At 37.7% G+C, this 14033-nt stretch overlaps 1 protein-coding gene across 7 annotated transcripts in view; it reads left to right on the forward strand.

Annotated features, from left to right (window-relative positions):
- BLK (BLK proto-oncogene, Src family tyrosine kinase) overlaps positions 1-14033 on the forward strand; it is a 121030-nt gene that overhangs the window by 60697 nt on the left and 46300 nt on the right. For 2 of the 7 annotated variants that reach the window (XM_023736750.1, XM_023736754.1), the window contains exon 3: positions 394-469. The exons of the other annotated variants lie outside the window; for them this stretch is intronic. In XM_023736750.1, the coding sequence (XP_023592518.1) occupies positions 447-469 (23 nt within the window). In that variant the 5' untranslated portion in view covers positions 394-446. The remainder of the gene's footprint in view (positions 1-393; positions 470-14033) is intronic. 7 annotated transcript variants of the gene reach the window in all.

A 14033-nucleotide genomic window follows, 5' to 3' on the forward strand; every position in this document is an offset into this window, starting at 1 on the left:
CCAACCAGTATGGGCGGGTGGAATCTAAGTGGCACCAGCATGAAGCTGGTGCTTCCTGGCCAAGAGACTGTGGCCGCAGAAAGCAGAGGAGGCTGAGTGGGGGTGAAGAAGGATGGTGGGTGTAAAAGCATATATCACTGGTTACCAGTTGTTCTGTCTCCTGCTGGAAGCTCCGTACAGCTGCTTTTCCATACCCCCTGTTCACTGATCTCCGATAGAAGTCCAAGATGGAAGATCCATTCTGTGTTAGCTGATAGGGGACCTCTGTGTGTATTGCTCCTCAATCTCTGTTCTGTGTCAGTTTCTTATTCTATTCAGTACTTGGCTGAGTTGTTTATCTCTTCATTTGATGCTCAGGGTTTCAGGATTAAAGTTTGTCTCTGTTTGACTTAGTTTTTCAGATATTTGCTTTGGAGGGATGGCGTGGTGCTTCTATCTATAGCACCATGATGCCTGGAAATCTCAGAAGGTAACTTTTTATATTAATTTGGAGAAGATGAAAATAATAATAACCTGTGTTAGAGATAGTACAGGGAAATATATGCTCTTATACTGCTATAGGGAGGCATTGGTGATTCAGTGGTAGAACTCTCTCCTTCTATGCAAAGACCCAGTTCACTTCTCGGCCAATGCACCTCATGCACAGCCACCACCCATCTGTCAGTGGAGTCTTGCTTGTGCTGTGATGCTGAACAGGTTTCAGCAGAGCTTCTACACTAAGATAAATGAGGAAGAAAGGCCTGGTGATCTACTTCCAAAAATCAACCAATGAAAACCTTATGAATCATGATGGTCTGATCCACAGCCAACCATGAGATTTTTGAAGAACTGGGCAGTGTTAAGTTCATTTGTGCATGAGCTCACCATAAGTCAGGACATCTTGATGGCAGCTAACAACAACATACTGCTGAATGAAATTTCTGAAGGACAATTTGGCAACACATATCAGAAGCCTTAAAAATATACTCTTTGGCCTGGAAATTCCACTTTTAGTTTTCAGCCTTAACAAAAATTAACAGAAGACATGAACAAGGATAATGTACCTGAGCAAATGGCATCTTTGCTCATATGATATTTTTGCTTATAATATTGAAAACAACTTTTATGTGTAACAAAAGAAATAGGCAAAATAAGTATGGTACAGTTTTACAAAAGGATGTTCTATGGTCTTAACCATAATCCTGCAGACAAAATGGGCAATGACAGAAAAATACAACCATGGTACACTATTTTAAAAGCTGGTCACAAAACAGGAAGTAGATAATGATCCTATTTTTGTTTTAAAAAATGGTAGTGGAAAGATATATATCAGAATGTTAACAGTATTTATCTCTGGATCATGGTGTTGTAGGTAATTTTATCTACCTATTTTCTGAATTTCCAAAATAAAAACGAATTATTTGTATGAAAAGGAAAGCTTACTTAATGCATTTAGTAAGTAGAGGATCAGTCCACCAAGCCTGGACTGAACATGTAAAGGTTAGGTTCTGTCACCTCATTCATCCTCGGCCTTTCATTAATGTTGCTTAGTGACACACACACCCAATTTTTTAGGTAATTGCTTGTTTTTCTTTTTTAAACTTCACATTTTAAAGAAGTGCTTAAGTTATATAAGCTTACTATTTTTTGTTTAATTCAAACCGAACAGAGGTACGTAAAGCAAAAATGTAAATTCCTCCAAATCCTTTGCTGCACTCTCCAGAAAGTGGCACCGTTAGCAGTTTGATTTCTATCAAAGGCTTCCGGACATTTTCTTTTCATGTGCCATATATCCCTTTCCTCTTTTACACAAGCAAGATCATATTATACAAAGCATTCTGCAATTTTCTCTTCCACTTAATAATATATCTTGGACATTTTCTTTGTCTGTTTGGATCTCTTTTACTAATTTATTTATCTATCCATTTATTTACTTTGTTAAATTGCATTATTATGAAAGTTATCCATGAATATTGTTTTTAAAAATCTGAACAGCCCAAAAGGCTATAAACTAAAAAATAAGTTTGCCTCCCCATCCCCTACCACAATCTGAAGCCTACTCCCAAGAAGCAAACAACAGTAATAGCTTTTGTTTTTTAATCTCCTTTTGATTACCTTTACCACTTTAATAAATACTAAATCTTTTATTTTAGATATGTATCTCTTGACTACTTATATTGTTTTCCACTATGAAAGATGCTGAATGCACTGCATTATGCTACCTCCTAGAAAGACTTGTACATGTATGTTCATAGCAGCTTTATTCATATTAGGGTCAAACTGGAAACAACCAGAATGTTCATTAACTGATGAATGGATAAACAAATCGTAGTTGTAACAAACTACCAATACCTGCAACAACATGGATGAAACTCAAAATCATTGTGCTAAGAAAAAAAGCTAAACACAAAAGAATAATGCCGTTTGATTACACTTACCTGTCTTCTCACCCATCTCCTAAGTGTTGTAGTTCTATTACTTTTTATCCTTCTAGTTATTGACTTTATAACATAAAATAATATAGTTAAATCTTTATGTCTTGATTTAGCAATTTTAGAGGCATTATTCACACATACACACTCTGTTTAATCTCACTTTTGACTTTTTGTTATATTACTATATTTACATATTTAAAATTTACAGCATTTACAGGTGGGGCCAAGATGGTGGAATAGTCAGACATTTCATGTCATCCCTCTTACAACAAAGACCTGAAAAAAAAATGAATTGGATATATATGACAATCTAGGAACCCTAAGCACCAAAGACAAAGCTGAAGAATCGGACTGAGCAACAGATGAAAAGAGAGACAATGAAAAAACAGGGGAAAGAGAGAATTATTGATCACCAGATCGCCAGTGTCTTGCTAACCAAACCTGTACAGTGTGGACATATTGAGATAAGCAGCAGCATCCCAAGCCAAAACCCACCCATCTGGTGCAGCTAAACAGGAGCAACTCTTCACAGGATTCAAACAGGAGTGACACCAGGCCTACGAAAGTTAAGTGCATGTGCCCAACACATCACATGCACCACAGCCCTCCCACCAGAGCTCTACCGGCCCAGGAACTTTCACCTCTTTGTCTGCCCTGACACCAGGCTGGTGGCACTGAACCCCACCACACCCCCTAAGCTGAGAACTCATGGCTTCCCATCTGGAAGCACCCACCCCTTCACCCAGCCACTGACACAGGGAGACCACAAGCTTGCAGTGCCCTCCAACCCCTTGGGTCACCCACACCAGTACCTTGCTGGCCGAGACAGCATAACACGTCCACATTGGCATAAGGTAGGCAAGGTTCCCAGCTGACGTCCATTTTCACTGACAGCACCCAAGTGGGAGCTGCAGATCTGTGGCATTCGACACTGCTACACCCCTTGAGACAGTAGCTCTCAGCCCAGTCCAAAGCTCCCACCTCTTTACCCAGTAATTGGTGCAGGGGGTCCACGGACATGCAGCATCCTTCACCCCATTCAATCACCAGCACCAGTGCCTTGCTGGCAGGACAGGTGGGCATGGCTCCCAGCTGCAGCCTGAGGGACAGTGGCACCCACCAGTTCCTCCAACCAATGGCATGGGGTGCCAAGGACTGGCTGTAACCCACTCCCACTATGCACTCTAGTGGACAGGGACACGCCCACTGACTGGGCAACTGGGGGCAGCCAACAGGCCCCTGCTTCACCCCCTGCATCATGCACCACTGCAACCAGAGACTTGTGTCTGCTCCCAAAATCCCCAAGCAGGCCTGCCCACCCAGAACTGTAGGTGAGAGTTTCTGCACCACACACTCAGTGACAAATGACCCAGGCACCTTTGCCCCAACCATCTGGCAAGCAGTGGATTACACACACAACATGCAACCCAATGACCAGGGAGAACACACCTGCACCCATGGCCAGGTGACCAGCTGGACAAATACATCTCCTCACCACAAACAACACCTGTGTCCTCAGCATCCAAGCAAGAACAGTGAACAGAGCTCCATGCTCACACCTACTAGCAGCTGCGCCCACCTGGAGACAGGAAGTAAGAGCTTCAACTTGGCCAGATTAGGAACCACAGTAGCACACACACTCAGCCTACTTGGATATATCAAAGCAAAACAAAACAAAACAAAATTCAGGACACAATAAGCAAACATACAATAAATAAATAAATATAACTTCTTGCAGACTCAGAGACGATAGTCAATACCAAATCCCACAAAGAAACAGGACAAGATGGCTCCAGCAAGCAACCAAAGTAAAGAATCAGAAAATCTTCTGGAGGAAGACAATGCAATGGAACTACATGATAAAGAATTCCAAAGACTAATATACACAGCTCTGCAAGAGATCAAGGAAAACACAGACAAAACCAAGGAACACATAGACAAAGCAATAGAAGAATTCAGGAAAATAATACAATAACGAAATGACAGAATAAATAGGTTACTAGAAACCATACAAAAACAGCAACTAGAAATCCAAAAGATTAACAATAAAACTTCAGAATTAACTCAATAGAAGACAGAGGAGCAGAATTGAGACAATGGAAGACAGATTGAAGATAAATCCCTTGACACGAATTTATTTGAGGAAAAATCAGAAAAAAGAATGAAGAAAACCTAAAATTATGTCGTATACTATCAAGAGGAAAAAGTTGTGAGTGATAAGATTTCCAGAACAGGGGGAAATAATGGAAAACACAGAAAGAATTGTTGGGATAGATTTGCCGGCAGAAAACTTTGCTAATATCATGAAAGATGAGAAGATATCCATCCAAGAAGCTCAACAAACCCCATAGAAGAGAGATCCCCAAAAGAAAGTTACAAAGACATATCATAATCAAACTTGCCCAAACCAAAGACAAAGAAAGAATTCTAAGAGTGGCTAGGGAAAAATGAAAAGTCGCCTACAGAGGAAAATCAATAAGACTAAGTTCTGATTACTCAGCAGAATCTATGCAGGCAAGAAGGCACTGGGATTACATATATAAAGCCTTGAAGGAAAAAACTGCCAGCCAAGAATTACATGTTCAGCAAAATTGTCTCTCAAATACAATGGTGAAATTAGGTTATTTCTAGATAAACAGAAATTAAGGGAATATGTAAAAATCAGACCAAAATTACAAGAAATATTAAAAGGAGTCCACTGGTTAGAGAACCAACATCAGACAGCAAACCAAAACTAGGACACAGGACAGATCAACCAGAAACCAACCCAGACAAGGAATTCTCAAAAATAAAACAAAGCCAACCCACTAACCAAACCTACTGCCTTCAAAACTGATTCTGACTCACAGCGACCCTATAGGACAGAGTAGAACTGGCCCAAAGGATGTCTAAGTCTGTAAATCTTTATGGAAGCAGACTGCCACATCTTTCTCCCTAACAGTGGCTGGTTGGTTCAAACCATAAAGCAAAGATAAAAGACTGAAAATAGGGAACCAGAGATGTCAATATGTAAATCACCACCACATCAAAGCAAAATAGAGGGAATATGATGTAGTCATATAATTTCCATATAAAGAGGAAGTCAAAGTAATATCAAGAAACAAAAGACTGGTTTAAACTTAGGAAAACAGAGGTAAATTTCAAGGTACCACAAAGAAAGTTAACAAACCTACCTATCAAAATAAAAAAGAAGAAATACATAAAGACTAAATAAACACAAAATCAACAATAATGAAAGAAATGAAAAGAAATTCCATAAATAAACTCGGTGCAGAAAATTAAGTGTAACAAATAAACCATCAACACCTCAAAAAAAAGATGAAAAACAACAAAATGACAACAGTAAACTCATACCTATCGATAATTACACTGAAAGTAAATGACTTAAATGTACCAGTAAGGGGAAGGAGAGTGGCAGAATGCATAAAAAAAATCCATCTATATCTGTCTACAAGAGACACACCTGAAACACAAAGACATAAAAAAAAAAAAAACTAAACCTCAAAGGATGGAAAAAAAAAAATATCAAGCAAACAATAACCAAAAAAAAGCAGGAGTGGCAATATTAATCTCTAATAAAATAGACTTTAAAGCAAAATCTACCATGAAGGATAAGGAAGGGCACAATATAATGATTAAAGTGTCAGTGCAGCAGGAGGCCATAACCATAATAAATATATACGCACCCAATGACTGGGCTCCAAAATACATAAAAACAAACTTTAATAGCATTAAAAAGAGAAATAGACAGTTCCACAATAACAGTAGAAGACTTCAACACATCACTTTCACTGAAGGACAGAACATATCAAAAGAAGTTCAATAAAGATACAGAAGATCTAAATGCCACAATCAACCAACTCTACCTCATAGAGATATACAGAACAATCCACCCAACAGCAGCAAAGTATACATTATTTCCCAACACACATGGAACATTCTCCAGAATAGCCCACATTTTAGGCCACAAAGCAAGCCTCAACATAATCCAAAACATCAAAATAATACAAAGCATTTTTTGTTCATAATGCCAAAAGTAGAAATCAATAACAGAAATAAAGAGGAAAAAAAATCAAATACATGGAAACTGAACAACACTTTGCTTAAAAACTACTGGATAATAGAAAAAATCCAGGATGAAATAAAAAAAATTCAGAGAATGAAAACACATCTTACCAAAACATTTAGGACACAGAAAAGGCAGTGTTCAGAGGTCAATAGCAAAAATCAAAACATCAACCCTATGACTTGAACAAGTAGAAAGAGAGTAGCAAAAGAAGCCCACAGCCATCAGAAGAAAGGAAATGATAAAGATTAGAGCAGAAATAAATGAAATAGAAAAAAGAAAATCAATAGAAAGAAGCAACAAGACCTAAAGTTGTTTCTTTGAAAAGATCAACAAGAGCAACAAACCACTGGCCAAACTGACAAAAGAACACAGGAGAGGAAGCAACCCAAATAAGAAGCAAGACTGGTGATACCACAACAGACGCAACAGAAATGAAAAGGATCATAACAGAAAACTATGAAAATTTGTACTCTAACAAATTTGAAAATCTAGAGGAAATGGACAAATATCTAGAAACACACTACCTACCTAAACTAACACAAACCGAGGTAGAAAAACTAAACAGACCCATAACCAAAGAAGAGACTGAAGAGGAAAAAAAAAAAAAAAAAAAACTCCCCCTCCCCTCCCCCTCCAAAAAAAAGCCCTGGCCCAGATGGCTTCATTGAAGAATTCTACCAAATTTTCAGAGAAAAGCTCACACCAATACTACTCAAACTATCTGAGAGCATAGAAAAGAAAGGAATACTACTGAATTCATTCTATGAAGCCAGCATAACCCTGATCCCAAAGCCAGGCAAAGATGCCACACAAAAAAAAAAGAAAACTACAGACCAATATCCCTCATGAATATAGATGTGAAAATTCTCAGCAAAATTCTAGCTGATCAATTTAACAGGATATCAAAAAAAAATAATACATCATGACCAAGTGGGATTCATACCAGGTATGCAAAGATGGTTCAACATTAGAAAATCAATCAATGTAATACACCACGTAAATAAAAGAATCACATGATCTCAATCAACGCAGAAAAGGCATTTGACAAAGCCCAACACACATTCCTGATAAAAACTCTCAGCAAAATAGGAGTAGAAGGGAAATTCCTCAATATAATAAATGGCATTGGTACAAAACCAACAGCCAACATCATTCTCAACAAAGAAAGACTATAAACATTGCCCTCAAGAATAGAAACCAGACAAGGATGCTCTTTATCACCACTCTTATTCAACATCGTGCTGGAACTCCTAGCTAGAGCAATAGGGCAAGAAAAGGAAATAAAGGGCATCCACATTGGTAAGGAAGAGATAAAACTATCTCTATTTGCAGATAATATGATTTATACATAGAAAACCCCAAAGAATCCATGAGAAAGCTGTTGGAACTAAGAAGATTTCAGCAAGTAGGAAGATACAAGATTAACAGAAAAATCAGTTGAATTCCTCTACACTAACAAAGAGAACTTCAATAAAGAAATCAGCAAATCAATATCATTTCCAATAGCCCCCAAGAAAATAAAATACTTAGGAATAAATCTAACCAGGGACAGTAGAGACCTATGCAAAGGTACCTAAAAAACACTACTACAAGCAACCAAAAGAGATCTACATAAGTGGAAAAAAATACAATGGTTAGAGTTAAAACAGCCTGGTACAAGTGCAGTGACAGACATGTAGACCAATGGAACAGAATGAAGAACCCAGATGTAAATCCATCCATCTATGAGAAGCTCATATTTGACAAAGGGCCAATGTCAAACAGGGAAAAGACAGTCTCTTCAACAAATGGTGCTGGCATAACTGGATGTTCATTTGTTAAAAAAAATGAAACAAGATCCATACCTCACACCATACACAAAAGAGGAACTCGAAATTGATCAAAGACCTAAATATAGAACCTAAAACGAAAAAAATCATGGAAGAAACAGTTGGGACAACTCTAGGGCCCCTGATACATGGCATAAATGGAATACAAACCATAACTGACAATGCACTAACACCACAAGAGAAACTAGATAACCAGGAGCTCCTGAAAAGTAAACACTATGCTCATTAAAAGACATCATAAAAAAACTAAGAAGAGAACCTGGAGACTGGGGAAAAAAATTTGGCTGCAACATATCCAACAAGGGTCTAATCTCTAAAAATCTATAAGATACAGCAACAACATAACAATAAAAAGACAAATAATACAATTAAAAAACTGGCAAAGGATATGAACAGACAGTTCACCAAAGAATACATTCAGGTGGCTAACAGGTACATGAAGAAATATTTGTCATCATTAGCCATTAGAGAAATGCAAATCAAACTACAAGGAGATACTGTCTCACCTCAATATTACTGGCACGAATAAAAAAAAAACAGAAAATAACAAGTGGTAACGAGGTTTCGGGGAGATTGGAATTCTTATGCACTGCTGGTGGGAATGTAAAATGGTACAACCACTATGGAAAACAATATGCCACCTCCTTAAAAAGCTAGAAATAGAAAGACCATACAATCCACCAATTCCACTTCTAGGGACATATCCTAGAGAAATAAGAACCATTACACAAATAGACATACCCACACCCATGTTCATTGCAACACTATTCACAATAGTGAAAAGATGGAAACCTAAGTGCCCATCAACAGATGAATGGATAACCAAATTATGGTACACACACACGATGGAATACTATGCAACAATAAAGAACAATGATGAATCCACAAAACATCTCACAACACGGATGAATCTGGAGGGCAGAATGAAATAAGTCAATTGTAAAAGGACAAATATTGTATGAGACCACTATTATAAGAACTTAAGAAAAGGTTTACATGGAGAAAAAAACAATCTTTGGTGGTTATGAGGGTGGGGAGGGAGAAAGGATGGGGAATCACTAACTAGATAGTAGACAAGTGTCAACTTTGGTGAAGGGAAAGACAACACACAGTATAAGGGAAGTCAGCACAACTTGACCAAAGCAAAGTGATAGAAGTTTCCTAGATACATCCAAACACTTTGAGGGACACAGGTGCTAGGGCTGAGGGCTGGTGACCATAGTCTTGGGGGATATCTAGGTCAATTGGTGTAACATAGTTCACCGTACTTTGATGAATAGTGTCTGGAGTCTTCAAAGCTTGCGAGTGGCCATCTAAGATTCATCTGTTGGTCCCATCTCGCTCGCAGCAAAGAAGAATGAAGAAAACAAAAGACACAAGGAAAATATTAGCCCGAAAGACTAAAGGACCACATGAACCAGAGCCTCCACCAGCCTGAGCCCAGAAGAACTAGACAGCTCTGACAGGGATCATAACAGAGAGTCCCAGGCAGAGAGGGAGAAAAATGTAGAACAAAATTCAGATTCACAAAAAAAAAGACCAGACTTACTGGAACCCTCCAGACACTCTGCTAACTCAGAATTGAAACTACTCCCGAAGCCCACTTTTCAGACAAAGATTAGACCAGCCTATAAAACAAACAATAGCACAGGTGATGAACATGCTTCTTAGTTCAGTCAAACATAGGAGACCACATGGGCAACTCCTGCTCAAAAGCAAGACAAGAAGGCAGGAAGGGACAAGAACTGGATAAATGAACACAGGGAATCCAGGGTGGAAAGTGGGAGAGTGGTATCACATTGTGGGGATTGCAACCAATGTTACAAAACAATGTGTGTATAAATTTTTGAATGAGAAACTAGCTTGAGCTGTAAACTTTCACCTAAAGCAAAATAAAATTTAAAAAAAAAAAAGACTTAGAACATTTCTATTCTGCTCTGTTACTATATTACCTTTACTGTGCTTCATCAGAGGAACATTGGTGGCGCAGTGGTTAAGCGCTCGGCTGCTAACCAAAAGGTTGGTGGTTTGAACCCACCAGCTGCTCCACTGGAGAAAGATGTGGCAGTTTGTTTCTGTAAAGATTACAGCCTTGGAAACCCTATGGGGGAGTTCCACTCTGTCCTATAGAGTTATTTTGAGTCAAAATCAACTCAAAGGCAGTGGGTATGGATGCTTCATCAACACGTTGATACTCATATTTTTAACAAATTGAAAACCAGACATCAAATAGTATTATGTAATTGTTTTTTGTGTAGACTCAAATAGAGTAATCAAATACAAAGAAAAGGAAATATAAACTCTATCATTAAAATTTGCCATTTGAGGGAGAACTTCACAAGTATCAGGGTTAAATGGAGCCCCTTTTATTTTCCCTGATTTAATTGGAGTCACCCTCAGCTGCCACTATTTCTTTTATCCCCTGCTATCCTCTTTTTTGGATACTTTATTTTCATTTTTATGCAGTACACCCTAGTGTAATTTATTTTCGCTTGTGTGTGTTTGTGTTTGCAAGTGTAGGCAGCATTGGCTGTAAGGTTTAATTTACAATATCTCGACAGAAGTAAACTTTTTCTACCATGTTGCAAAACTCAACATACCAAGGAATATGCAAAGCTCAACACCCTTCGGTGACTCCCAACTGCTCTTTAAAGAAAAAAAAATCAGCTTTAATGAAGAATAAATAACATTCAATAAAATTTACCCATATTAAGTGTACAATTGTGAGTTTTTACAAACATACTTACTTGTGACAAATTTGTTAAGAAAGATCTTTTGCATCTATGTTCAAGAGGGATACTCTTATTTTCTTGAAATGTCTTCCTGATTTTGGTGATGCTGGCCTCATAAACTGAGTTGGGAAGTGTTATCTCCTCTTCTATTTTCTGCATGAGTTAGTGTAGAATTGGTGTTATTTCCTCCTTAAATACATTATAGCCATCTGGGCCTCAGGTTATCTTTGTGGGAAGATTTTTAACTATGAATTCAATGCCTTAGTAGAGACAGGACACTTCAGGTTAATTATTTCTTCTTGAATGATCTTTGGTAGTCTTTATTTTTCAAGAAATTTTTTCTTTTCAGCTAACTTTTTAAATCTATTGCCATAAAGCTATAATATTTCCTCATTATTATTTTAATGAGTCATAGTGTTTCCTTCTGTGTCATTCCTGTTATTGGTGATTTGTGTTCTCTCTGTCATTATTTCAGCTAGAGATTTATCAATTCTATAGATGCTTTCAAAGAACTAGCTTTTGGTTTCATTGATTTTTCTCTATTGTTTTTGTCTCCTATTTCATTTATTCCTTACCCTTATTATTTTCTTCCTTCTACTTATTTTGGATTTAATTTGCTCTTTTTTTCTAGTTCCTTAATGTGAACTGAGATCATTAATTTAGCTCTTTCTCCTTTTCTAATACAAGCATTTAATGCTATAAATGCTTTTAAGCACCCTAAAAATGTTCTTTTGTTGTTTGTTTAGTTTTTATTTAGTTCCAAGTATTCTCCAATTTCCCTTGTGATTATTTCTTTGGTCTATGCATTATTTAGAATTGTGTTGCTTAATTTCCAAATATTTCGGGACTTTATAGGTACCTTTCTGTTATTGACTTCTAATTTAATTCTCTCTGGATTAGTTTTATGGGCCAGAATGAGGTTGTCTTAGGCTGGTTTCTTAGTCATCTAGTGCTGCTACAACCGAAATACCACAAGTGGATGGTTTTAATGAAGAGAAGTTTATTTCCTCACAGTTAAAGTAGGTTAAAAGTTCAAATTCAGGGTGTCAGCTCCAGGGGAATGCTTTTTCTCTCTGTTGGCCTTCTTCTCTTCGGTGTTCCCCCAGACTAGGAGCTTCTCTGCTCAGGGACCCCCGTCCAAAGAAAGCGCTCTACTCCCGGCACTGCTTTCTGGATGGTATGAGGTCCCCCACTCTCTGCTTGCTTCCTTTTCCTTTTATCTCTTGAGAGATAAAAGGTGGTGCAGGCCACACCCCAGGGAAACTCCCTTTACATTGATCAGGGATGTGACCTGGGTAAAGGTGGTGTTACAATCCCACCCTAATCCTCTTTAACATAAAATTACAATCATAAAATGGAGGCCAACCACACAATTCTGAGAATCATGGCCCAGCCAAATTGATACACACATTTTTTGGGGGACCTAATTTAAACCATGACAGCTGGGTTCTTTAGAGAAGCAAAACCAGTAAAGTGTATAAATATCTACATACCAAAAACCAAAAAAAAACCAAAAAAAAAAAACCCCAAACCCATTGCCATCAAGTCGATTCTGACCCATAGCAACCAGAACTTTAAAAGGAAATGGCTGGCGCGGTTGTAGAGGCTGGAACATCCCAAATCCATGGATCAGGCTGGAGGCTTCGCCAGATTCATGGAGCCATAAGGGCTGGGCAACCCAAGATTGGCAGGTCAGACATCAGGGCTCTTGCTCACAGGCTGCAAAGACCGATGAATCCCAAGATTGTGCCTCCCTGGTTGATTTATGAGCCTAAATTGCATACTTTTCTATTCTAATTTTAATTCACCTTCCTAGTTTCAAGCAATCTTTCCAACTTGAAGAATATTTTTAAATTCTGACAGTATTAGACTTTCTCTTAATATCTTCTTAAAATTTAATGAGCAAGATTTTTATGTCTGCATACAAATTGCTGATAAAATAGTGATCAAGAAAGGCTGAAGATAACAGACCACCACAGGCCTTCCTCTATGTGAGATTAATCTATTACTCAGCATCTTTCATTAAGGTTGCTCACTCAGATAAGTTTGCCTGGACCTGAGATTGTGAAACTAGTCCAGAATGAGAATTATGATAATCATAATAAATACTTGAATCACTGGAAAATCTCCAAGACCCTTATCCTGTTCTAAAATTCTGCTATTCTAATGAACTTTTACTTATTTATCACTTATATATAATTTTTGAGTCATTTTCACATTCTTCATAGATGTCATCACAAGTGCTACATTTTCATTATCTTACATATCTTGGGACAGATTAGAACCAGCCAGACTTCAGAGCCAATTGAATTGGTTTTCGACTGTCAGCTCTGTGACTTACTGTGTGGTCTTCAGCAAGTCCTTTAACCACACTGAGACTCACTTTCTTCATCTGTAAAATGGGAAGGAATATGTTTGCTGTTAGAGCTAGTTATATGTGAGGCATATAGTATGTGCCTAGCCTTGAGTGCAAGGCCCTGTGCTAGCAATCATTAGTATTCTTGCTTTCATATAGTGAATGAACCCCATACTAAAGAGTTTTGTAAGTTAATTCTAAGTCTCTGTTTCTCTCTAGATGGATATCTGTGTCGCTAGATCCACTCAGTACTTTCAATTAACCCAGAAATGTCAAAGAACTGGGATCTTTATTTTCCTTCATTTTCTGTCTTCAAACTTTTCAAATTTCATGCAAACAGAAGCATAAAATAGAGAAGGCCTTTTCAGTCCAAATGTTTTCCCATACCCTCAAACCTAGTAGAGGCTGCTGCTTTGCACAAGCCTCCTTTTTTTTTTTTTTTTAATATAAATTCCATCTCTGTCTTGTGCTTAATAAACATTTGAAAAGTGGCTCAAAGGGACTGAATGATGAATAGTACCTTTTTTTTTTTAATTTTTTTGTTGTACTTCAAGTGAAGGCTTACAGAACAAATAGTTTCTCATGAAACAGTAGTATGCATGTTGTTTTATGACATTGGTTAACAACCCCACA

This window comes from Trichechus manatus, unplaced genomic scaffold, assembly GCF_000243295.1.
Source record: "Trichechus manatus latirostris isolate Lorelei unplaced genomic scaffold, TriManLat1.0 scaffold00091, whole genome shotgun sequence".
In the NCBI taxonomy this organism is placed as follows: Eukaryota; Metazoa; Chordata; class Mammalia; order Sirenia; family Trichechidae; genus Trichechus; species Trichechus manatus.